The sequence below is a fragment of the Magallana gigas genome, chromosome 3, assembly GCF_963853765.1.
Source record: "Magallana gigas chromosome 3, xbMagGiga1.1, whole genome shotgun sequence".
Classification (NCBI taxonomy): Eukaryota; Metazoa; Mollusca; class Bivalvia; order Ostreida; family Ostreidae; genus Magallana; species Magallana gigas.
In genome coordinates, this window is record NC_088855.1 from 28,997,063 (window position 1) to 29,024,925 (window position 27,863).

General features: G+C 32.2%; 1 protein-coding gene and 1 long non-coding RNA gene across 8 annotated transcripts; one reads left to right on the forward strand and one right to left on the reverse strand.

Moving 5' to 3' along the window:
* Positions 1–504: 504 nt before the first annotated feature.
* On the reverse strand, positions 505–27,787 carry LOC105321845 (tyrosine-protein phosphatase non-receptor type 11). 7 transcript variants are annotated; one of them, XM_034483204.2, is made up of 17 exons: positions 23,749–23,906; positions 21,687–21,898; positions 16,825–16,947; positions 14,104–14,298; positions 13,154–13,322; positions 12,267–12,383; positions 9,608–9,724; positions 9,098–9,194; positions 8,819–8,898; positions 7,918–8,070; positions 7,438–7,482; positions 6,026–6,193; positions 5,148–5,302; positions 4,698–4,765; positions 4,042–4,193; positions 3,459–3,601; positions 505–2,838 (listed from the first exon to the last, which is right to left on the reverse strand). In XM_034483204.2, exons 2-17 carry the CDS (start codon positions 21,764–21,766, stop codon positions 2,775–2,777), a joined length of 1,926 nt encoding a protein of 641 aa, XP_034339095.2. In that variant the 5' UTR covers positions 21,767–21,898; positions 23,749–23,906; the 3' UTR covers positions 505–2,774. The 7 variants fall into 7 exon arrangements, with proteins under 7 accessions (XP_034339095.2, XP_065935228.1, XP_034339100.2 ...); XM_066079156.1 differs by lacking the exon at positions 23,749–23,906 and adding an exon at positions 21,139–21,153 and having other exon boundaries at positions 21,687–21,811; XM_034483209.2 differs by lacking the exons at positions 21,687–21,898; positions 23,749–23,906 and adding an exon at positions 27,651–27,787.
* On the forward strand, positions 16,829–21,693 carry LOC109617851 (uncharacterized). The gene is made up of 3 exons (XR_002198878.3): positions 16,829–16,969; positions 20,140–20,265; positions 21,208–21,693. It is a non-coding gene; the product is annotated as an uncharacterized lncRNA (long non-coding RNA).
* Positions 27,788–27,863: the final 76 nt, after the last annotated feature.

The following is a 27,863-nucleotide window of genomic DNA, read 5'->3' on the forward strand; positions in this document are numbered from 1 at the left end:
TTGACCTAATACTGATGTTTCCTTTCCTGACATAAAATAATTGCAAACATTAAAATTGTTTTATTGTGATTGAATAAAAATGCCAATGTAGCTGTGCATCAATATAAGTGAGATTTATACAGCCAAATGCTTCAAACTTCAAAATGTCATAAGAGGTTACAAAATTTGTGGAAAGGAAAGAGAATCATCGCAGACATCTTTTTTTTTATGTTGGGTTTATCTTTTTACTAAAGCTACGTTTTTTAACTAAAGGAGAACTTAAGCTATTGCTTTGTGGATTTAATTTTTAGGTTAAATTAAATACAATAATAATTTAATTCAATTAAATACTGTTTTAAATTTTGAAAATAAAAGAATAATTTATTGAATAAACCTTTCAAGGAATTGCTAAGAATATTAATGGAATTCCCAAAAAAATTTGCCCTGTCCTCATTTTCCCTTTAATCATGTTATTAAAAGTAAACAAGTTTGACTGTAGCCAGTGATAATTCTTTAACACACCGCTCTATGTTACTGTAACATTTATTGATGATCATCTTGTGACAAAAGTGATGGCAATAAAACAGTAAATATACTCCAAATCACAATAGAAATGTTTGATCTGCCATGAGAACAATTCTGTCAACACAACATATGTCAATCTACAGGATTTTTTAAACATAGCAATAAAACAAAGATATAAATTTAAAGGGAACTGGGGAAAACTTAAATGTATATTGAAAACTAAAATTTGAATAATATAAATACAATTTTGTGAACATCAAAATTACGTTTTCATTCATACTTGACAACGATATACAAAATGAGGTAAGACGTTTACTTCAACTGATGTTTCGCATTTCTCTTTCTTTCTTTTTTTTTTTTTTGATATTTGTGGTTAAATTCTTTTATATAATTTTTTTTCACTGAAGTGTTGACATCATGTTAACAGTCACAACTGAGACAATATTCTAATTAACTAGATTTTCAGGAATACTGCAGCTACAAGTTAAAACAGAAATTTATATGAGCTACAAGCATGCCCTGTTTATGAGACAATTATTTTACAATGGTGTATAATTTAGATTCATATTTTATCATTCAGTTAAAACATTGATTACCAATGGAATCAGCAGCATGAATTTTTGCAATGTCTGCGAACGAATCTAAATAATGCACATGTTGTGAAGTAAAGCACAGCATGAATTTTATCATAGTGTATGACACTTCTGGTCAAAAAAATTCAAAACGGTTCTTGGACAAAAAAAGAAAAATAATCCCATTATAAAACTTCTGCATAATGTATCCCAAGATTCAATATGGCAAGCCAATAAAGCAAAAAAAATATGGAAACCTAAACCAGTTGTTTCTAATCACATTCTAAAATGTTACAGGTAACAGGCATTCAGCAATACAGGAAATGTACTCTCTATAAATTCAATGTAAAAAGAATTATATAATTTCAGTAGTATTCATATTTCTGAACAATAAGGGCATTATTGGTTATACATCAAATTACATCAATATAATAGAGACAGGAAATTCAAACTTATGATTATGGAAAAGAATATTGAAAAGAAATACAAGTATTTTTTTGTATCTATAAAAAAAAATGTAATAGAATTTTGTACAAGTTAGAAACAAACACATTACATGTACATGTATAATAAACTGAATTTTTTGTGGTAGAACTAAATTTGAGAAATTTACAAATTTGGAATGCACCAATTAGTAAAAAAAAACTTAATTTATAATATTAAAAGAGGTATAAATAGATAATTATGACAATCACAAATGGAAATAGTAGACATATAAAATGTGCATCAATGAAATATAAACTAGCCTTGCCCTTTGATAGCACACATGTATATGAACAGTATAATAACAATATATAAATAACATAGAACAAATGACTATATATTTTTGACAAAGGAATTTCTTAACATCAGACACATAACATATCAATATACTCCACAGAGCCCTGCTTGCACATAACAAATCTTCAAATCTCCAATTCTCATTGGCAGTTTAGAAAGTGGGTTAAGAGTTGGTAAAGGGGGGAATATATTAAGAGATTTAGGTGGGGGGGGGGGGGGGCATGGGTGGGTTGGGGTGGGGGTGGGGGGAGGGGGCTTAGGTTAAAGGAGTATAATGACAACAAATAATTTTTGCCATTTAAAACAAAATCAAAACATGTCAAAATAATCTAATGATAAGGAAGTCTTGGGCTCTTAGTTCAAAAATTACAAATTATCATTTATGATATTTTGGAAAAAAAAAAATCATACAGATAATTCATTGCTATACGCTCAGGTTTAATCTTGATATCAAAATCAAGACAAATCTTTCCCTTCCATTTGATTGAACTTCCCATAACAAAATAATAAATCTCTCGTAAAATGAGCGTAATATTACACCTTATCTCACATAGTGAAAATACAAGTCCTTAAAATGAACCTGTGATGCGCATTTCCATACACTCAGAGTCATTTTTCTGGATTCCAGTATGAATCACATCTTCAATACACAGTGCACCATTTAAGAAAAAAGGAAATTTTTTATCCACCATTACTGCTCTTTCTCTCTCTCTCTCTCTGAAGTAAGCACACCTCTTGCACTGAAACAATGTCAAGAGGAGATTTTGTAGACAAAAGTCACCTTAAATATAATCACTCATCTTGGGAGTTTTTTCTTCTTCACTTTTTTGTTTGATGATGAATGGCTGAAATCATTCCTCCCTTTATCACACTGGTCAGTGTCAGTATATGTACTACAATATCCCACAATTCCTGCGATTATTTTGATCCCACTGAGCCAATGTTCTGGTATATCTGCCTGGTATCTTCAGCAGATGGCAGTCTGAAACAGGAATTCCAAATTATGAATGTCCTATTACGGTAATTTTCTTTTATATACAGCAAAGTCAAAACAGATAAATGGCTGAATGAACAACACTATTCTATTCAATCATCAAACTAAATGCATAAATTTTATCAATACATGTATAATACATGTATAAGCCTACTGAACAATTGCACAAGATGGCCAGTTCCGAATGATTGCAAATCAATTTTCATCAATTTGCCAAAGTGAACGCTACAGATATGTAAGTCACTTTTTAATGATAATTTATTAATAAAATAGTCACTTTTTATTGATAATTTATTAATAAAATAGTAACTTTTTATTGATAATTTACTAATAAAATAGTGACTTTTTATTGATAATTTATTAATAAAATAGTAACTTTTTATTGAACCTGTAATGAAATCAAGCTACCATTACCATACTTGTATTTTTCTAAACCATGTAAAATTCCATGATTTCCATGTAATATTGCATTCAAATAGGAGTTATCCATAGCACACTGTAACATTATTCTTGTAAAATGATAAATTTGGTGGAAACTTTGACACCTTCAATAAAGTACATTTAAATCACTTAAAATTCTGTAGTATTAATTGTTAGAGTTGTCTTACTTGGGTAGGTCCTTCTCCTTCCTCTTGGCGGAGGTGGGTTGTACCGGGGGTAGTGCGGCCTTCGTGCTGGCAGACAGCGATTTGTTGGCCGTCTCCATGGTAGCAGTATAGCTTATGTTGGTGTACTCTCTCCCCACCGATTGCTACAACACACAGTTACCCAGTAAATTCAAAATATTCTTATACAGAAATGTTTCACTCTCGCTGGTTGTAAAATTCAATGATCTTGTGCTTTACAGTGCCATTCATCCTTGGCATCTCATGACATTTTTAAAAGAAAACAGCATTCACTTTTTTTTTAAAATAGAAACTCTATTTTGCACGATCATGGAGTCTCTTTCTATTTCAATAATACTTTGTCAATCGTTAGTACTGCCAGTGAACAAAATTTACTAAGTACAGTTAAAAGCTTTAAGAAATTATATATTTGTTTTTTTTTCTGTATTTGCTTCATTCTGCATGTCAAGTATCATTACAGAAACAATCTGAAATGTAAAAATTTGTACCGAAAGAAAAAAACAACAGCTACAGAATATATTCAACTGACTGCTTGCAGTACAATGACAAGCCCGTCTTTACTGACCTCCTCGGCCCGCTTGCGTTGCTGCTCCGTTTCCAGGTAGTGGAGCACGGCCATGTAGACAAACTTGTACTGGGCCTCTGTCTGGACCATGCCTGACCGCTGGGATCTCACCATCTGGATCGTCTTCTGGATATCTATCTCGCACTCCAGACCTAAAGATATATGATACATGAACACTTATATCTTGACTGTTTTCTGGATATCTATTTCACAATCCAGACCTGACCATTATAGATACAAGTACATGTGGGTTTAAATATACACTCTACAACTTAATTAAACCTTTGACAACAAGCATCTCAACACATACTCTTCTAAATTTCTGCATGTTGTTTTTAGCCATTTAGCAAATTCGATTCATTCTCTCAAGGGGCAGAATGTATCTACTGAACATAAATCATTATTGTATATCTTTGACAAAATGCTTCTATTTAAACAAAATCTACCATGCAATTCTGATCAACTACAATCTCTCATTTACTCTCATTTTTTTCAGATTGCCATGTGAAAATATTCAGAATATAAGAAAGATGACAGTGAGGGGTTTGATTTATACAGACTGATGACACTTTTTGTGTCAAACATTCTGCTTTGAAGTTCTTTCCCCATCACAGTAATTATTTCATTTCAGGTTTTTAAGCTCAGTTTAGGCTTACCATACATCTTGATCTGGTTGAGTATTATGTCTATGACAATAAAAGTTCCCGTTCGACCAATACCAGCACTGCAAATGAAAAATACAAATCATACAGAAAACTGATCAGTATTGAAGCTTGTGTACAAAAGCTGTAAATTTGCTGCATCCAAATTTTCATCAAAATACTACAACCTAAAAAGGATGAAACATCTCGTAAATCAACATAAAAAATCATATATGCTGAGAACAGATGTAACTGTTTTCAATCTTTTACTAATATTCTTCTATAAGCAAAATAATTAGTCATTGAATCTGTTGAGGAAGGGCTCACTTTTTAATAAAAAAATACTAGAAATGAAGTTCTCATTATTGACACATATTTACCTTCTCTATGTTTAACTGCATAAGTACTTAGATATAACACTAACAGTAATAGCTGCTAGATAGCCCAAGTATGTATATCCTGTACCTGCAATGAACTACAATGGGGCCGGCGTCCTTTATTTTGTCCTGCTGGGCATTGACCACATTGAGGAAGTTGAGGACACAGCCTGGGTCTGTGGGTACGCCGTAGTCAGGCCAGGTCAGGAAGTGGAACTGGTACACACGCCTGGTCTCCTCCCTCTGTGTACAAAAATGCCAGAAACATTGAAATACGGTACTCAACAGCTTACCTCAGAACGTATGACATTCATACATACTTTAACTTTCTCAATCTCGCTTGGAAAAAGAAACCATGTACAACTGAACTATACATGTATTAATCAGCAAACCTCATTATTATATGAATGAATAATTCCTAGCTCTCTGATTGGCTCATATCCAACTATCTCAAAAAAACAGAACGTACGTTATATTTACCTGCACGTGACCTAGTAGATTTAACAACCCTCGAAGTACAATATTCACCTCACCTCTGGCTTTGTGAATATTGTGCTTCTTGCGTAGCTAAATCATCATATTGACCTCAATACGATGGCAATAATTGTATATTTTTAACTTTTAAATGGTTGTATTTAACAATTTTTGGACCAAATCTTTACATAGATTACTGGTAAACCCATTGATGCTTAAAATGCATCTAAATTGCTTTGATTACTATCAACTAATCTCATATGCCATTCAGTTTTAAACCTAGTCTTTCTTTCTTTAAATGATTCTTTCACCAAATTTATAGAAATTGAAGACTTCCTTCAGTTGATTCAAGTGCTTTGAGGATTTTCATTACAATGCAATCCTTGTGAAATCAACTACATATAGGTAGTCATCAAGACACATGGTACAGTGTACATTGTATAAGTTTACTCCTACATGTGTTCAAACATCAAATCAATACACGATTCTTACCTTGCCATCTTTGTTGATTTTCCACACTTCCAATTCCCTGATAATGTAATCTGTTTCATCCCTTTGTGAAAGGAACTTGACATAAATGTTAGCATCATAGGTCTCAAACATTCTCTCCAGTACCTCATCCGGATCTTGGGGTGAGGGCCAATACCTCACAGCTTTAACCTGGAAATATATACACAAGCTCCATGAGGAAAATGTTTTAAAAGTAGAGATCTCAACCAATACTCCAGTACTCGACCGTTGCTCCATCACAACAATCATCGACTAAAATTTCTCAGTCGATTACTCGTTATGAAGTGAAAATTATTTTGAAGCATTTTATTTGAATGCATCAAATAATAATGCATCAGTTTTGGGGGGCTACAAATGAGACTTCTCGGCATTTTTTGGTATATGACTTACAGTCTTTCAATTGGCGCCCTTAAATGTATATTTTAGTAGCTAATATATTGTTATCCATGATCGCTTTTGATTTTGAAGATCAATTGAAAGTACTTCTGCAAGCAATCATGAACTTTTGGAGACCATGAATTAAATGTTTCTTTTAACATTAAATATTAAATCAGTTAATTATTGGATAAAAGGTTAATTTCAATGATACCAATAATTATCTCAGGGCGTTTGTTTTAATAACCATAAATCTTTAACTGTTCATTATGGATGGGACAATGACTTATAATATATATAATAAGCATTGAAGAAGACAAATTTAAATTGCATTATATGAGATGCAGCTGAATTATGTGTTAGTAAGCATCCCAAGTAAAAAGAAAAAGCTACTCAGGGCGTTTGCAAATGGATATTATCATGAATAAATAATTTTTAATCCTAATTAAGTCAAATTCATTCATTACATTTACCTATAAGCTTTTAAGGTACCTCACTACACCTATTGACTTATACTTTTTAAAACACTACGTCACAAGATGGCGATTTGAACGTTTTGTTATGCTTGTGAACTACAGATCATGTGTTGGAATCTGCCTAGGGCTTTTGTTGATATCTACTGAATTATATTGTTAAAAATCATAATTTTGATGCAAAATTGCACATTTTTTTTTCTATTTGACTTACAGGCTTCATATGCATCACGCTATCTAACAAAATCAAGTAATTTTCTGCTGATCTGAGAATTAATTCCAAGGGGTATTGGGCAACCTTAAATGTTTTGATTTAAAGACATCATGTACATGTAAGTGACAAAAGCAAAATTAGCATCTTTTTAATTCAAAAAGACCCACAGATTCAAATAAATTAGAGAGTACTCCCCGATTAATCGACTAGTTTCTCTGAGTAAATTTGCAGCCCTATTTAAAAGGTTAATACATATGTATAAAAAAAAAATATATATATAAATTATATATATGTATGTTAGCATCATAGGTCTCAAATGTTCTCTCCAGTACCTCATCCGAGTCTGGGGGACAGGGCCAATATCTCACAGCTTTCACCTGCAATACATGCACGAGTTCCACGGGGGAAATGATTTAAAAGATTAATATAATGCAGATGTTTATAAAAATATGATGAAATACCTGCGTAGAAATTTCCAGTAAGTTATTAATTATGCAAATTCATTTCAATGATTTTTTTTTTTTTAAAAGATACTTCAGATTTTTTCCATGATACAGGTATCTTTCTGTATACAAAAATGCCAGATGAAAATTTTTTTCTGTATTTTCTTTTATATTCAATGTAAATCACCATATATACAAACATTTTCTGAATTGATAATAACAGAAAACAATACGGAATAAGATCACTCTTATAAACAATGGTACACAAAAGCATGTACAGTGTAAGTAATAACATGATTGTTTTTGAAATTTTGCAGTGACAGATCTATATATATTTACTGCCAATGAAAAAATAGATTAAGCAATCACCTTTCCCCTCTCGACCTCTTTGGTTGTCATGACGATGACCCTTGTGTTTTCCTGCCAGATCATTCGCCAGAAATCGGCCAAAGTTCCAGGGAGACAACCCTGTGTAGCTATAAAACTTTTCTTGTTGGGATCTGCTGATGAGTCTTCGTCCATCTAATTATTAATTTTTAAAAAAATAATGATAACAATGATATGCTTATATCTCTTATATCTCTACATCTATTTCCTTTTTTTTTACTTCCATTAACATCGAATAGAAACAGAATATCAATGTCAAAGCAATTATTACATAGGTTTATAAATCTTCCTTGACATTTGCATGGTAATAGTTTTCTTCCTTGATCTATTTGTAAACATCGAAAGCACTGCATATATTACACTACAAATTTAAGTGATGGAACCTAAACCTTACTTTAAGTTTATTGTAAACAGAAAAACAGTAGCAAGAAGATATTTTTTTCAATAGCTTTTCTACTCTATACAGCAGTTTGACCTTTAACAACCATGTCAATTTACTTTTCAGCAAGACAGGGGGTTGCATATTCAAAAGTATACATTTGATTAAAGCTGCAGGAAACATGTCACTAAATATTTCACGAAGTTTTTAGAAATACATAAGAACTCTGATAATCTAAATCTGAAACTTGTAGTTTAATCAAAATAACTTCCTTAGAATGACTGTCACAGCAAACACAAATTTGGCAAACATCAATGCAAACTGTTTACTCTTCTGTTGCTTTGAGCCAAATGGGACTTAAGTACGAGGTATATGTAAGATTAAGTACAACTAAGATTTATGGAAGATACCGATAGTTTGCCTCGTTCAATCTCATATTCACAGCCTTTATAAAATGCTTTCTATTTATTGGCAACATTCCAGAAATAAAATAACAATCCTTACTGTAATGAAATTGGCATTTATATAATCGGATCCAATGACGTTTGGGTCTCCATCCTTCAACACAACTCGCGTATGATCAACTGAAATCAGAAGAAAATCCAAACAATGTTAAAAATTCTTATTACCGGTATGTACACCATGAAAAATTCTTAATTTTTTTTTTACCCCAAAACTTCAGACAGCAAAAAATAAAATCTATATTCATATTCTTTAACAGTTTTGACAGTGTTAGAATAAAACGAAATCATGTAATGGCCAGGATTCTGTATATTTGCTTACATGGCAAGATATTTTTGTATCGGTTGCGGGGTTTGTTTTCTATCCTTTGTCCTTCCTTCCTACTATAGAGATGTCTGACCTCCATTTGTTGTAATTGCTGAAAATATTTAAAAAAAAACAACAAAGTACAATGTCAGTCTCTGTAATATTTTCATCAGGATATCACCCCTGCAAAATCATCAATCGTCATAAATAATCACTATGTCAGTATGTGTTTAATGGGGGGGGGGGTTCAAAGGTTCAAAACTAAAACTGTCTCATATATAGAGACGTTTTAACATGAGCTTGGAATTCGGGCAGTATGTGTCAATGAATATTCATGAACTTCTCTTAGCATATCAGAAAGAAAGTCCCAGGTACTCAATATCTGACAGTTTGTTTTGATGAGCAAAACTAAAAAGTTACATCCCATCGAAAGTCTAAGCTCTTGTTAAAATGGCTTCAAGATGCTGTGATCTACCAGGGAATTAATTTTTAAAAAGTGCTTTTGCACTATAGATATAGATTTACCTCGAATTCATCCCAGAATCCTCCTTTGCTCTTTGTGTTCGCACTGTCTTTCTCTTTTTCTAACTGCCTGACACGGTTTTCTAAACCAGAAGCAGGAATTCTTGTGGCATTGAAAGGCTGCAAAAATAAGGAATGATGTTGGTAAAGAACACACATAAGCTTTCTGTATATCATTTGTCATATTAAGAATAAAACAAAGCCACATTAAAAGCAGAATCCATTGTCACACTTCAGAATTATTTTTATAGACAGTGAATGTTCAAAAATAAATTTGGGGGGTAAATAACAATTGGTAATGAACAAACTTATCAATTAATTCATACTGTAGAAGCAGAAATATTCGTTGAGGATTTAATTTCGTTATTTTCGTTGGCAGTATAAATCAACGAAATTAAATCGATGATGAATTTTTAACCAAAGTATTAATGAATATAAAGAGATTACGATATAACGAAATTAAACGCCAATGGAAATTTATTTGGTTAAAAAACAATGAAATTTTTACCCAACGAAAATATGTGCTTCTACAGCAGTAACACATTTAACTCGAGGTGAAATATAATTTCTAGCATTGGTGAGTCTAGGACTTAGCTAATACAGATTTTATTCAGGCTTATTCAGGTTTTACCAGAAATGATTAAAAAATGGGCTACTGGTGACCACCCATAATTTTTGTGAAGAACCCTCTATATAGATGATCTTAAACAAAACAGAAATACATGAAAAGACTGTGATTTGATGAAATGTTCAGGATTAAAAGCTTGCAAAGCTTTCTACCACATGAATATCAGTTGGTTTACAGTCTAATGACTGTGAGAAATATAGGATATTTCTCATTTTCATCACTAAAGGAGATCTAGAGCCCCATCACGTGTAATGATGGACTGAACTAAAAGTATAAACAACCATAAATCGTCATGAAATTACCATTTGACCTACATAAAATTCAAACATGGAAACCTGTATACACATGTATTTCCCCTCCATGTACCCCCAAATGAGGAAGTTACAACACTGCTGCCATAAAAAGCATGAGATGTTAACAATAGATTGTCATTTTAACTTACTAGTTGATTGTGATCTTTAAAAATAAAAATCTAAAATAAGAATCCTTAGGATGTACCGATATATATCATATCATTAAAATTATTCCCTTTTCTACACGATCTTGTTCAACTGAATTTATATCTGAGTTTTAACACAACAAAAATAATCTCCAGTAAAATCGGACAGCTCGAGTCCTAACAAACAATGCAATACTTTCCTATTTTTCATAAAATGGTATCATCAATACAAATAGAAGATTTTGGTGTGGTATACGGCATCTAATAGCAAACAATAAAAATTTTGATTAGAATCCATCATATTTAGGCATCCATACAAATACATGACAAGGGTAAAGCTGTCAATAAAACAGCAAATTGAATTTTCTTTTGCGAGATCAGTATACCCATAATCCATTTGTCAAACACTACCTATCCGGAAAAATGGGGTACTCTATATGCATGCATGCCAATATTATGCGAAAAAATGACCAAGTTAAAGTTTTTCATAAATATTAAATCAATCAAAGTAATATGCACATTTCTAATATATGTACAATTGATCTGCAAAACATCAACTTCCTATCTTGAAAAATGTAGGAGCAGTTGTCCATATGCAAATATTATGCAAAAAAATGACAAAATCAAAAGCTGGTATTTTTTCATAAATAATCAAAAAATCAAAATCCAAGTCATATGCACATCTTTGATATACATGCATGTTCAATTGATCTGCAACAACAACTTCCTATCTTGAAAACTGTAGGAGCAGTTATTCATACAATAGGGGTATCCTTTTGCCAGCCGCCCGCCCGACATATTCAACATTTTAATAAACATTTCTTTCCTTTGGAAAACCTGGTTAAAAATACATTAAAAAAATCCAAAATCAAACGCAGCAATTTTCCATTATCTTATATTTTAACCCCAGTTTGATATTTGTCAACAAAACCCCTTTGATTAAAAAACCACATTTAAGTTTAATATACAGTATATGGTGATAATATTAACAAGTTAGTGTCACTGCAGACAAGTTTCCAGGAAATTAAGGACTGTAATTAGAAAATTCTCTTTGTGATCCACTTTTTGTACTGGTGTGGGCATAACGTAAGATATAAGTATGTACAAGTGCCACCGGAAAACAATTGTCTAGTGAATCACCTCTCTTAAGTTGACTAATATCACTTGTTAATATGTGATTTGCAGTATATATGTTTACAGAATACGAAATCAATTTTACAGCGAGGTTTCTCAGTTTTATCAATATCACATCTTAATTTTCCTCATTCATAAACCATACGATCTGTTTGAAAAATGTTAGAAAAGAAGGTCAAAAATGAAAATGTTGTACATGTACGATAATAAAAACCTTGGCATGTACGAAATTCTCAGTTTATTCATAACCTTCAACTTTACTAACCTAGACCACCCCATCTTGTATAGTGAAACCTGTACAATCTAAAATCTCAGAGGAAAATTTGCAGTTGACTGATCTGTACATCCATAGCCTTGCTGACTCACTTACCGTTTTTCAAAAGCACCCAGTTTCCCAGTTTCTCTACCATGCCATGGGATTTTTCTTATTTGTATATTCATAACCCTGCTGACTGACTCACCGTTTTTAAATGCACCACGGTTCCTAGTTTCTCTACCATGGGATTTTTTTTGTAATGCTCCACGAGATCAGTCAGACTTTTGAACTTTTCTCCGCCTCCCACATCGTAAGTCTCATCCTACCATAAATATAACATATGTATCAACATCCTACCATAAATATAACATTGAACAATTATCCATTTGCCATGAAAAATATGGTGGTACACATGCTGTCTCTACACCTTATCAATCTGTAAAACAATGATTTATTGATAGATAGCATGTTGAATGAAAGAGTTCAGCAAAATATCAAAGTAGCTGTTGCGAAAACACAATTTGAGAGACAATTGGACCTGAAAAAGTTGTCAAAGCTTTCAGTGTTTTTTTTTTCTTTTCACATGTAAAATCAAATTTAATCATTTTAATTTCTCTGTTTGGTCATATATGTACATGTATAGTGTTTCATAATCATTTTCACAAAATTTGTTTGCTACGGCTTAAGTCATTCAAAGTTTCAAGATGTTTGATAATGACTCTAATATGACAGATGAAGAGTTTTGTTAAGTATTTCATTTAGATAAGTCATATGTATTTTAATTTTAAATAAAACATTCAATTTTGTTCAACATAATTGTACACCAAGTGCATTAATAATTCTCATTTACTATATATGTATTTTCAAAATGTGTCTGACTGCGATCACATAATTGTCACAACAAATGTAAATCCCCAACCTTTTGAATGGAATATTATCAACTTTTATCTATTAAATTTCAAGTGAAAAAAATCCATAAATTTAATGAATTATGGTGATAAATAGCAAGCTTATTTTGTCATCTCTGACACGGACATAAATGAAAGATATCAAAGTCAGCAATACTCTTGTTTAAATGAGTATTTTCTTCACCTTATCATGGAAGCAGATCATGACATGCGTCACTTTGTCGTCGGTCCGTACGGACAGCACAAAGTCGCCCGGCTTGCTCTGACTCTCCCGCACTAAGTAGCTACCGTTCTTGCCTTTCTCCATTAGCACCTTTTCTGCCTCTTTTCCAGATATATGGCCGTGGAACCATCTAAATAAATGTAAATAAAATTTTCTCATTCTTAAAAAAAAAAGGTGATATACTGAACATTTAATTCAAAGGATAAAACTACTTCAAAAATTGGTCATTTTTGTAAATCTTAAGATGTTAAAAGTTTCTCAGGACAAAAAAAAAATAAAAAGTAAATTGTATATACATGTATATAGTCATTACTTTCTTGAATTACCCATACTTGCTTTGGGTCTAAAAATTGTCATTTGAATTCAACACATTCTGATTACGTAACAAATTTCAAGTATCGCTGGCATGTACAGCATATGCAAACACTTAACTGTCAAGGATCTGATAACAATGTATTTTTCAATGACTCTATAACTGATAACATGCACAGCCTAGCTCCTATAAAATGATGAATATTACTGCACTTCTAAATCTAAGCATAGTTCATTACTTGTCTCCTTCTTATCAATCTTGCTAAGGCTGTGCCATTTCTTTGGTCATGATAATACATGTTATATATTACAATGCCTCATATTTTTGTTGTGTTTTTGTTTTTGTTTTTTCTGCCTCTGGAGTCTTCCTGTCAAATTTGTCCCATAAGATATCATGTAATAGTGTGCGTTTTTTTCCCCGTAAATATTCTTTGATTTAAAAATACGACACGAAAACAAAATACTAAGTTCTAAGTTTCTTGGGAGGTCTTGTACCTTTGAAATTAAATCAGAAAACAGTACATTGATAATACTAATTATGAACCATTGATATCTGTTCTATTTTTTATGGGGGGTGGGGGGGATGTCTTTAGTCCCACCTCTCTGTGGTGGGGTCCTCTGAGTTGAGGGGATACTTGAGCTCTATAACCACCCCGTTCCTCTCCTTCAGCTGCCCCTGGTTCTCCATGTAGTACTGGACCAGCTCTGCCAGGGTAGCGAACTTCTCCCCACCGTACAGGTCGTAGTACTCCCCATTGTTCTGGATCTTTATGTGGGTCACTTCCGACTTCCTCCTGTCAAATCATATCAGTAGAAACTATTTTAATAGAAATCCCTATAAGGTGGAGTTTTTTTTATATACTATAGTCATAAGAATATAACATCTTTTTCTAAATTTGGTACATGTATAACCAATTAACCATTCGTTTAGTTTTCTTGGACCAACACAAAATCTTAAATCTTAGTTAAATTATTGATGTTGATCGCCTTTCACTAATTTTGCCTCCAAGACTTTTCTATCTCATCTCTACATATGAATAGAAAAAAAATACAGGGAAATTTTTCTAATTACTTTTTATGTGCACAAAATCATGTATTTTCTTAAAAACAAAATCTTTGTGCAATCAAAAGCCAAATCTCTCTCTCTTTCTCTTACATGTCGCTGTTTAAGATCTGATATAACAGTAATTTACATGTACACATATATCTGACACATTTGTATGGGCATGTATATATCTACCTTTTACAGATACTTTCTGAACATACGCTGTAATCTATTCCCTAACGACCTTGCTGTATATGCCTTACAGACCTTATCTAGAAGGAAGTAATAGCAATTCTTGTCCATTTTTATGCAGATTTTCTCTAAAGCAAATACGACCAAAAAATAAAAAGAGCTTTACAACCAGTGGGGAGTATATCCTTTCATTATTTTGTTGTCAAGCAAAGAACGGTGAGATCAAAATTCCAGAGAAGCCATATACTAAAAAAGTCAGTTGGAAAAAATATACCGGTACATGTAATTTGTTGTAAATTCTATTATTCTTTTTATCCCCTCTGAAATAAAGACTGAACAAAATGATAGCTTCCGTAGAGCAAACACTTCTCTAACATTAATTTATTGCTGTCACTGCAGACTTCAATTGTCATGACTTTCTGTATATATACCATGATTAAACCTTAATACATTTAAACCAAACCCATCAATGCTTGAACATACTAGCTGCTCAAAAGCCAAGTCAACTACTCTCCTGTTATTCTATTATAAATTTCATCCCTTCACCTTTTTAGTGAGATAGATAAAGGCCTCAATGACTAAAACTTACGGGAGGGGAAATAATTAAGATAAATAATGTCAATGCCTAACATTGTTCAATACAAATCTTTAGATGGTCATGGGTGTTTATTTTCTTTGAATAGGGAAATTCTCCATTATTTTACAACAGCTGTTAACATCTACCACTTGATATATTCCTAAATTCTTCCTTCCATAATTTACTCATCTTTCATAATGACAACATTTTCATTCCCAGAGCAAATTTATTGTTTTGATCACAAGCATTACATGAATTCTTTGTTCCAAAGTCCATCACGCAGGGAGAAATATAAATATAGTTAATTACTCCTGGTATAAATGGAAGTATGATGATCATTGTTCATAATATCTCCATTATTAGATATAAATGTATCAGATATTACATCACACTCTTAAAATATCAACATCAAATGCATGGAAGGGATAATTGTCACTGAGATAAGTACCTATTCATAAAGTAAGAAATTTTCATTTACGTTAATATCTATTAATGGAACAAATTTTCATGTGCATCTTACAAAAATTACGCATGTTATGCAATGCTTTATATATATATAAGCTGTTTGTTTCTAAATCCACCATACACCAAACTATGCATGTACTTTACAGCAACTGTTTGATAAAAAGGAGATTTTTTGGAAATGGTACCAAGTACTTAGTGGTACCCATCTCATCACTTCACCATGAGAGAGAGAGAGAGAGAGAGAGAGAGAGAGAGAGAGAGAGATGTTCTATACTTATACTGGTACATGTACATACATAAATTTTTTTTAAAATTAAAGGGGTATTAAACGAAATTAAGTAAAACATAAAACTTCTTACAAGAACTCTGCAGTCTCAGTCACACATCCTATGACAACTCAAGAATATGACCAAATTCACTGCAAGCGACTGAATAACAGCTATATTTTTTTCAGGGTTGTGTCGCTGTGCTTAAATCTCCCAGTGATGGAAGGTCAATGGTCAAAGTCCCTTTAGACCAAGCAATGACTTCAATGTTCTTATATGTACTAGGCACCATTCAGGGAATTGAATTCCTACCCCTTCTCCTTTTTTACAATTGTGCCACACCAATATAATTTCTTGTTTATCGGACATTCAGTGAAAAAAGGTACGAGCGGGCGAGCGATAAAAAAATTAATTTATTATTTTTTGTAGCAAAAATTTTCAGCCAGTACATAAATAAATTTGAGCGGACGGTTATATTTCTTCTACTTGTTTCTGATTTATAAATTAAAACTATCAAAAATGCAAGAATAGAGTGAAAATAGAACAGAAAACACCGCAGAATTTTCTGGATGCGGGAAATTTATAATAATATTATGTGTACTCTTTTATTTAGATATGAGCGTGAAGGGTCTGATGAACAGGAAATTATATTGGTGTGGCCTTGCTGTTTTTAGTGATCTCTCTCTCTCTCTCTCTCTCTCTCACATAAATCACTCTATCATTGTACTGTACTCCTAATGACTGTGACACTGTACGTCCCCCATTATACACGCACCTTACAGAGAGAGTGAAATCACTGGGACTGCTGGTACTGTGTCTGGCCAGGAAGCTGCCATCATAACCGCGCTCCTTCAACAACTCCTCCGCCTTCACGCCCGATATGTGGGGGTGAAACCATCTACAAAATACATACTTGCATGGTAAGATAAAAGGATTACTTTAACAAATCTATGCATTAACTCACTTAAAATTCATCTACATCTTACTTTCTTCCAACTTTACTTTGCACTTAAATTAACTTCCATAAAATAATGCAAAACACAAAGGTTATAATTATCGGTGAACTAAAGAAAATCTAGTAGTCATTGTATTGCGCAAATATTTTTTATATAACCTTCCATGAAAAAAAAAATTATACCCTTGCATTTCTAATAAAAGTCTTGGTCAAACATTTAGATATTATCAACATAAATATATTAAAAATGTAAAGAGTATAGAAACATTTCAATTCTTATATCATTTTCATAAATATACAGCATGCATAAAGATGAGAGAGGAAAAGACAGTTTAATATTTACATTTATCTGCCAAAAAAATTTCATCCCCCCCCCCAAAAAAAAAAACTAAATAGGCATAAAAATTGGGAATTTTAACATGAAATATACGGTATTCAAGAAAAATTCTAGTATATTGGTGACACCCTGACCAAAAATCTAAAGACGAAAATATGAAAATATGGATACTACTTCAACAGATCTCATTTCTTACCTCCTTTGTAGGGGAAGCGCATCCTCTTTCGGGTTACCTCTTTTCATTATTTTAAAAAAGAAATTACACCCAAAAAAAATAAAAGGGAGAAGCTTTCGGGTACCTTCTACCCTCACTAAAGATAAAAGTTTATATCAAAACCAGAAAACACAACACAGTTGTCTGGAAAACTATATCACATGTTAAGATGTCATTTAGCAGAATCACAGTTTATAAAATACACAAAACAAACAAACAAAATCCAGAAAAACCACAACTTGTCCGGCGTCAGAAAGGATATCAATCAATCGATCACAAACTAAACTTGTTCAGCTTCTATTTCCTTCGAATCACTCGAATAAGACAGCATGATGTTCACACTCTTCACGAAAGTCCAATATATACTACATTTTACTTCCTTAATTTTTTTTCCTCTGTTAGAAACTTCAACCTTGTCGTCGATAAAACAGCTGAATTAAGTACATCCCTGTGGTGTAGTATTTGAGCTGTCTTTTAATTTCATATATATACACAGTATATACCCAAGATTTGTGCATTACAAAAAAAAACACCCCTAAATCAATAAATTATATTCCCTCTGTAGTGTTTTATGTTGGGTATATACACACATATATACTATGTACTTGGTATTATCTCACCAATGTTTTGAACCACAGCAGTGGTTTGTGGTAGGGCCTCAAATTTTGATTGAAAGAAACACACACAAAAGTTGGCAAGATTTCCAAACAGAGGGCATGTCTTCTATATTGATTTTATATTGATTTTTAAAATCTGTATTGCTATCCTAAACCAAAAAAAAAAAAAAAAAATCAAAGTAAGGTTTTACAGTTTTCCTTTAAAAAGTTGAATTTAAACATCCACAACTAATAATGTTAACATGGTAGTTTTTTCTTGTGCAACTTATAATTCCTTTTGAATGTTTATTACTATTGATTCACTGTTTTTACAAGAAGGTAGGTACCGGTGCTTATAAAAAAAAAAATCATCCACTCATAATGAATACACACAAATCAGCTGACATTGTAAATTTCAAGTTTCACTTGTATAACGCACATATAAATCATTAACCCATGTAATGAAAAAAGAATCGTTTAACGATCACTCATCACCAACTTTCCAGGTAAGTGCGTAATTCTGTAAAGCACATGTTTCAGGGCCAAGAGAATGTTTGATCTCCAGTTTTTTTTTCTCCATGCACTCCTCCCACAAAAAAAAATTGTGAAGCTTGTATAAAATTCTTGACAATGTACAGGAAACTCACAAAACACAAGATGACAATTCTTTCAAAGATGAACACACTAGGTGAAGTGCCCGAGCCAATATTTCCTGGTGACGAGATTTTTCTGAACATGTGAATTGTGGCAACAGTGGTTAACGTTAGGTCAAGTTCCTTTTGAAAGCTGTATAGACATATACTTTTAAATCAAACCAACTCGAACACAATGACACAAAGAAGAGAATTGGAATCGAACACGGAAGTAAATTCAGGATCCCTCATTTAGGAATCAATTCCAATCGTCTTTTATAAATCGATCAGTTGTATGCATATATTCTGATCTTTTCTTATGGGGTGCATGCAGGCATTTAAATCTTATCGAACAGATTTTTTTCTGTCTCCAAAAAACCCCGGAAAACCCCTATTTAAAGGTAAACATACACATGTCCATATGTAAAGATGGAGGGAATATTTGCATTTTGGTGTACCTGGTATTATAAATTACAAACCTGACAGATCTCAATCTAAATCAATCTTAAGTCAACATAAAAAGTTTTTATCTCAAGTAAAAGTTGCGTGGAGTGTAAACTTTTGGCTAGAAAAAATGGGTGGAAACTTGCAGGCCCCAAGACTATATATATAAACTTGAAACAGTTTTAAGATGACTTTTAGATTTAGAATATCTTGATATTTTTTTTTCAACAGTTTCAAGTTTGTATAATTTACAATATATATACTCGATCTCACCATGCAAAATTAATAATTATCATTCCTTCATCAAATTACCCTGTAAAAATGTGATTTGCATCAAATTTTGTCCAGTAATCTATTCTGTTTCTGCACTTCAAAAAATTTAATATACAGTGTATTAATAGATTCCATTGCACTTGTGAGTAAAGAGAAGAGTTATGCATCTTAAACTTTGTTGGCTTACAAGTAACAATGAGTAGCATTTAGGCTAAATATAATTTTAATATACATGTATCTTAAGGGTAGGGTAAATTTCCATGGTTTAATTGTTTACCTTTGAATGTGGGAAGGCATTTTTAAAATATATATACACCATATTTATATAAAATGAGTCATTATAATCTGAGGGGTAATGCCTCTAGTGTAACGAAACAAAACCAACAAAATTGTATTTTTCTTTTCTATGAAAATCCTAATTTTATTGTCTTATCTATGGCAAACAAACAAAAAATGAAAGCCTTATATGTACGGTAAATAAACTTATCACAAAAAGCAAATAAAGGGAGTTGGGGCGTCTTCAACTAGAATTGAAATAGCTATCTGCAGAGACAATTGGTCTTCCTTGATAAGACCAATTGAATTCTTGTGCAAATACTTGAATTTGATTTCAAACGAAGTGCATTATTATATTTACAGAGTACCACAAACCAGGAACTACTAAAGCTTCCTTTTAAAACACATAAAGATGGATAACATGAAAACATTTGTAGACAAGGCATCTTCCCTATTACCATGACAGTCTCCTAATTGTCACAATGGCAGGTAAATGAGTTATTTATAGACAATTTATGTTCAGGAAATGGGCCTCATAAACATTATAAAAACATTGTTAAATAAAAACCTACAAAATAAAGGGAAAAAAATGCTATTAAAAAACCCTCCAATGAAACATGTTTAATCATAATGTATTGGCTAGATAGAGACACCCTGCTTTATATTCCTGACCTAGTGACCTAAATTAGAATCGACTTCCCTAAAACACCTTTGTGTATGTACAATACAAAGAGGTGGTACACATGTTTTATTGTTCAAACCATACTTGTGCAGAATTTAGCAAGCACGTTTCATGAAAGTGAAATCTTTATTTTTCTATTATCTATGAATCATCCTATAGAATTCCTTTTAGAATTAATCTAATTGTTTGCATACCAACTGCACTCATGCCTATATACAGTTAATCTATAAGGAATAGTTTTCTATTGATCAATAAAATACTTTCAGATATTCTAATAATTCTAAATGCATCAGTACTTATTTAGAAAAAGTTATAATTGTTTCAAACATAATTGCACTATAAACCGCGATTTTTCTGCTGACATATTAACAATTATGCAAAGATTATTCCGGCAGAGAAATTTGCACAATACAAAATAGAATAGGAGTATAGTAGTAACATAGACCATTTATTATTACTTTTGAATAGTAACATAAATGAGATAAACAGAATAAGGAATTTGACTTAATTACTGAACCAATATATGGAGAAAGTATAAAAATTCAGACTGAGAGTGAATCTTTTTACCTCTGATGCAGAGATAATACTTCATATAATATGATGATAAAAATAATATTCCGTTGCTATGGTGTAACTATGGTACACATAAATTTTATTCATGGATATATGCAGCTACCCACCTAGCCAGCTTTGAACTGTAAAAAGAAAAAGTTGTTCTCTAGTTGAATAACCATGTTTTGATCTTCTAGTATGTACTTTTACACAAAAGAGGGAAATCCAAGTTTTTCATCATTTTATCAAGACAATAAGCTGTGCAGACCAAATTGAGACTATAGCTAGATCAATGATTCTCTTAAGAAAAATTCTGCATTCTTTTTGGAGTACCATTATGAAAATCATGGTTTCAACATGCAGCATTGTAATATATATTGTATACGGCTGTGATTGAGATACAACCAGCAGTGCACATAAATGGCAAAGATATAGAAATGATCAGCAAGCAATCAATTAACAGAGAGAAACAGACCAATCTTTTTGGCCATGTATGTCAGAGCAAAGAGAAGTCAGAGTGATTCCAAAAGCCTCCAGATTTCATTGGCAGTGTATGCTCATTTCAGCATTGAAGACAAGCAACTGTGAAGAAATTACTAGATCTAAATATATAGCAAAGTATGAAAACCAAATTTTTTTTTGTTTTTGCAAGCTCTCATCTGATTGGTTGACTTGCCTCCGCTGCTGACCAATCAATTTAGCTACTCTTTCGCTCTCTGCTTTTGGCGGTGGAGGGACACCTCTCCTCTCCGTCATGCTCGGATTATGAAGTATCGAGTTACTGAGTCATTAAAATATGAGGGATCAAGGATCATTGGAGGAGGAGTAATCAAAGAAGCTACAATTCACTCATCAGTATGCTGAAGCTATGAACCCTGAAGCCAACACCTAAAATTACAGAGTCAATTCAATTTAGTATTTTTTTTTCAAAAAATATATATCAAATATACATGCATGTAGAGAATGTATCAAACTACATGTACAGTAAAATAAAATACAGTGAACATACTAACATGATTTTTTTTTTACATTGAACAGAGTCAGTTTCATTCCTTTAAACGTACGTGTTTCAACACGCTATATAAATTGGATGTTTATTCTATAGTCATAACGATATAAAATTATTTCCCTGACTCTTTGATATGCAAGTTTGATTATTATTATTCTCTTATCTAGCTTAAAGAATGACAATTTTAAAACTTTACACACAAAACCTTATATCCTGATTTTTGTCCTTAAAAAACTTAAAAATTTATCCTACATTAACATATGGTCAATTTACAATGTAATTTAACATCAGATACAAGCACTTAAAATGACATCATGATCATCTTAACTATACATAAGCACCAATTTTTTTCAACCCCCATTTCTATCCCCCAAAGTATGTGCAAGTGTGTAGTGTATTATGCATGCCATGTGGATTTTTGAACACAGCTGTCTCTACATCGTAAGTATCATATATGTACCACTTCTCAGAAGAGGATTTCATCTGTCTCTATTTCCTCACTTCAAAAGACACATGATACAAATTCTGAAGCTGACTGGCTCACTACACTTGATGCAATTCAATCTTCTCCGACACATCATCATACAGTTATGTTGAAATATTAAATGTATGTTATAAATAATTTTTTGTTACTTTTGGAACATATGTGCTTGCAAGGGTCAAACTTGGTTATATATATAGCAAGAGTAAATTCAGAAATCAAATCAAATTTGTTTACAATAGTTCTACACATTATAGAAGAATTTTTCTAGTTTAAAAACTGATTACTTTGTTCATAAATGATGAAAACAATGCATTTAGATCTAAGCTTCAATATGCATATTTCATTATAAAACACAATGAACTTGTGAAAGGATTTGTTTGCCGGCATTCGATGCAATTATACTAGTTTAAAATTCCTACGATAAATGAGATGATCTTCTGACTTACATTTTAGTTTCACTGTACTAACAAGTGTTTAATTTGATAGAATAACCATTTTTTTTTTGGGGGGGGGGGGGGGGGTAGTAATTTAAATGAATTGATATATCATCAGACAGCATATTGTTTCAATGTTGGTACGTTGTTTTTTCGAAATGCAGATTCTGTTTGTAATTATACTAAGTATTAGTATATAACTTAATCAAAAATATAATTTTGTGTTTCAATTATGACCTAATAAAATAAAACACTAACAGGTAGAATCAATAGTTCTTACCTTATTCTTATCACAATCATGCATAAACAATAAAAATCAAATACATACAGTTTATCATTATCAAAGGATTTCCAATTTTAAAAAACAACAGCACTCGATGATGCAGGCTCAGAGTAAAGCCAGTGGAAACATGGTCTTTAAAAACACTTCAAAAGATATAGCAAATACTTTTTCTACTTCCATGTGCATGTTTCATGTAAACCCTAAACGTTAATTCCTACACAAATGTACTAGCACATGCATTACACAAATACTCTGTATTTTGAGATCAAAGCTGACATTGTGAAAGTGCATGTTTTTCCTTTGAAAAGTGCAGCATAATTGAATATTGTTTAATTAATGTGATGAATTTAAGCATTGATTTAATTTTTTAAATCATCAATGCATGCTTATAAATATCTCCCCTGACTCTGCATCCAAAAGCTAATTCTACAAAATGTTTTCTTTACATTAATCAAGTACAGTAGCTATGCATACAAATGGCATTTTTTCTTAAACAGAACAAAAAAAACCCAAAAAGCATTTACCTACAGAATATGATGTACAAGAATTCCCCCTTTTGATACAGTTGGACAAGGACCAGGGTTTTTTCCTGTCAGTAGTAGGTATGTAGGTATTATATACAGACAAACGTATATAATAATTCACAACGTCTTTCCCTTCTTACCAGGAAGTCTTAACCACAACTATTACAAACAACGTCACTTATGTCTTGGGCACCCCTTTCAAGTGTGTGTATGTCTATAATGGAGAACTAATAAAACCATACATGTAAACGTCACAAGTACACTACAATTACATATGTACATAAAATGCTACCGAGTGCGAATTCACAACTCACAATTGTGAATTATAACAACTAAATATTTATAATATTTCTGTACTGAAATGATAGTCTATAGAAATACTTAAGACATATATATGTACTTTGATAGACTATCATTTCAATATACACAAATATTATTTGCTCAGACAGAATCCGAAAAAAAAGATTTATATGAATTTTACATCTTGTTTCTTGATAAGTTTCAAGCATTTGAAGAAAATTTATATTGAATGTAAATACATGTAATAGAGAAAAAAACAGATGATGAAATGTGAGAAACAAAGGTGGATGTGGATTGAAAAAAGGCAAAAATAAAATCCCCACTTATTGTTTTTTAAATGACCAAGAAGTCTATATAGATATCATTTAAGTTTAGCTATTCTCTGATATTTTCTCACTCACAAAGTATGTTGATATTCATTACCAATACATCTATACAGTAATTCACCATGACAGCTAGCTAACTAAAGCGAACTTTTTTTTCAATATTTCAGAAGTGCACATATGAGTTATCTAGCTGTCAACATGATAATCTTGTTTATACATGTATTACCACCTTACTGATATTGGTTTGGGGGGGGGGGGGGGGTTGTTGTTGCATGGATTGAGGAAAAAAGCATGGAGTTGATAATCAAACATGCAAATTGTGTGCATGTGCTGTCCATTGCACAACCATGCAAGCTAGTCTTAAATCCACAACACCTATAATAATTTCCTAAAAGTAAGCAAATGAAGTTCTTTCCTGTTAAGGTGGAATGTTTTTGTTGATAAGATTATCCATTTTACATTATCCCAAAAGTTCATCGATCAAAATACGGAAGGAAATGCCAGATAAAATATAAGAGTGCAAAACAGGATGTTTACAAAAGATGAATAATCCATATTTAAAGTAGATGTATTATTAAACTTACTGCTGCTGAAAATTTTACACACAAGAGCCACATAGGAAAAACCCTCCAGATCATGTAATGATCTGATGATAAATTTCAAATGTCTGTCTATATTAACGTAAAATTTCAAACTCCAACACTAAAATTGTATTTATGTCTTGAATCATTCTTCAACAAGCACTTGGAATGCAATAACTGAAATTTAAATGAGGTAAGTAAAATGCATGTAGAGATTTTTAAAAGCTACAGAATTTCTTCCAATAAATTACTACTGCATATGGGTTTAATATCCATTATAACTTAATTCAAAGCATATGCTTCATTTGATTTGCAATTTCTGAAAAATAAAGAGACCTTGATGATTTATTAATATAATTACGTCAAATACTTATCATACATTGCAGTAAAGAGATTTTTTTTTTTTAAATTACAATTGAAATATGGTTATATCAATTCAATGGGTTGACTATGATGGATTAATTTAGGAATAAAGAAACAGTCCAACACTTGCAAGATTTTTGCTCTGTATGGTGTGAAAGATACAGAAATATAGTGGGAATGGGAATGGAGGGGAGGGGTTCATTTCATTTACCTGTGAATGATTTATCACACAGAAAGGGTGTGTCAATGGTTTTAGGTTTACAGTGTAGGTGTTTTAATTAATGGTTGAGACCCCCAAACTAAAAGACCTAAATTTTCCTATTCTACATTATACCAAATATAAAAAAAGATCTTCTGACAGATCATGTGATATACAACTGCCTCCTAGTACATAGCGGCATATTAAATCAGAGGCGCTTTCATGTGTAATCAGAGAACCACTCCTGGGTGGCTTGGGTGGTGCTATTTATATCTGTCTAAAAGTAAAACAGGATCTCTATTAATCATATCTGCACCCACATATCCTGGCTGTCTATGGCACAACATAATGCATTTTTCACACAGTATTAAAAACCGAGTAGAAAAACATAGAAGACAACATCATTCAATTTTGATATTACTGGTAATTATTAACAAAGGTCCATTGGCTACAATGCTCACCAGAGCAACAATACTTAAATGTGACCGTATATCTTGGTCTCATATTCTGCCAAGTCTTAATTAGGTCTATATGTGCATATTTCAGTGCATGGGTCATGATGAACAAACAGTTGTCGCCTTTTCTGACCCCTAGAGAATTAATTTCAGTAATGAACTTAAACTGCTTTGTAGATCAAAGCTTAGTTCCATAATAATTTCAGATTTTTTATTAGAGGTTCTGTCATATATTCACAAACACTTATGTATATAATTTGAATGTGGACCCTTTTACGCATTAAAGTTCTACTGGGTTGACCATATTTGAAGATCCTTGAGAGGCTTTTCATGAAGCATATAGCATAAAGTGAAAATAAAGGCCGATCATTAATTATGGCTGACACTATACATGTACCTTCAATGAACTTCATGGGTGGCTAATACCTGGTGGAAATGAAAATCAGTGCGATATCTTGACAGTCAATATATAGACCTTAAAATGGTGTAAAGGTGGCCAGACACATATATATTTAAAATTCTAAACATTACCCTAAAATGACGTGCTATGGATGTTGGGTATTTAACAAAGAAATTAACGTAAACAAATACTGCATTTGGAAAATTTAAAGTGTAAGGTTAGCTAAACTGACAAATTTCTTGAAAGTTTCTGCATGGGAAGCCAGGTAAACAAGTAAAAATAAAACAGTACTCTGCTCTTTTACTGATTGAGGAAAACTTTTAGAGAATTTTAAAGTTATATATACTAGAGTATTGAGGGTTTAAAGCAAGGTGCAAATGAGCCCAAAGAAACTTGTTAGGTCTCTTCTCTCCCTCTTCTTCTATCACATTCCATTTTCTTTTTCGCTCAGACTGAATCAAAACCCACTGAGTGCTGGCTTAGATGAGGTTGGTCAAGATACCTGACCACCAGCTTAACATTTTTTTTCTTTTCTTTATTCACTTTAGGCTAATCAGCCTATCAGTTTATCAAGGAGCAAAAACTACTATAACAGGATAGCTTCAAGCATTTGGCTGATTAGCGTGTTCATAAATATTTGTCTGGATGTACCTTGATTATTACGTCACTACCTGAAGTATCTTGGGTACAATGTAATTCGGTGGAGTATCATCTCATGAACAATATAATTTATTGAAAGGAGCAACAGAACAGATATGAGATTGAATACAAGCAATAATTTGGGTATTTCATTGAATGAACGAGTACCGCTTACAAATAGTTGCTTTTACTATTTATTGTTTAAAATTATACTTTGCCAATGCATATAAAACATTTTTAACACGTGCCACAATGTGGTAATGAGAGTAAATTATAATTTGGCGAATACTGGTATCTGTCCAGTATGGTTCTGGTCTTATGGACACAAATAGATGGGCAGTACCTAAAGGACTGCACATGAATTGTAACTTCAACTCTTATAATATCAATTACGTTTCTTAACCTCGACAAGCTCTCTATACATCGACTTGTTTATAAAAAGTATATGTAAAACTTAAAATACCAGCGAAATTCCACAAAACAACTTAAAACGGATCCCTCAAATCTCTTATTTTTTAAAAACTTTACTCCACAGAACAGACATCTTCAGCTTTGTACGCCGTTATTCTTCAGTAATTCGACAACAACTTTCTGGGAACTGTGAGAAAAACAAATCATTCAACCCCTAGAATTATCATCTTACCGTCTTGATGTCATGTTCTGTCCAAACTGGACTTTAAGTCAAATTATTTCATTCATCTACCGAGTCTTGAAAATTTTTACCGGAAGTGCATTTGTTTTCAGCCTCGTTTCCATACTCTTGTGGTTAGAGTTATCTCGCTTAGAAGCATCTCTCTCTCTCTCTCTCTCTCTCTCTCTCTCTCTCTCTCTCTCTCTCTCTCTCTCTCTCTCTCTC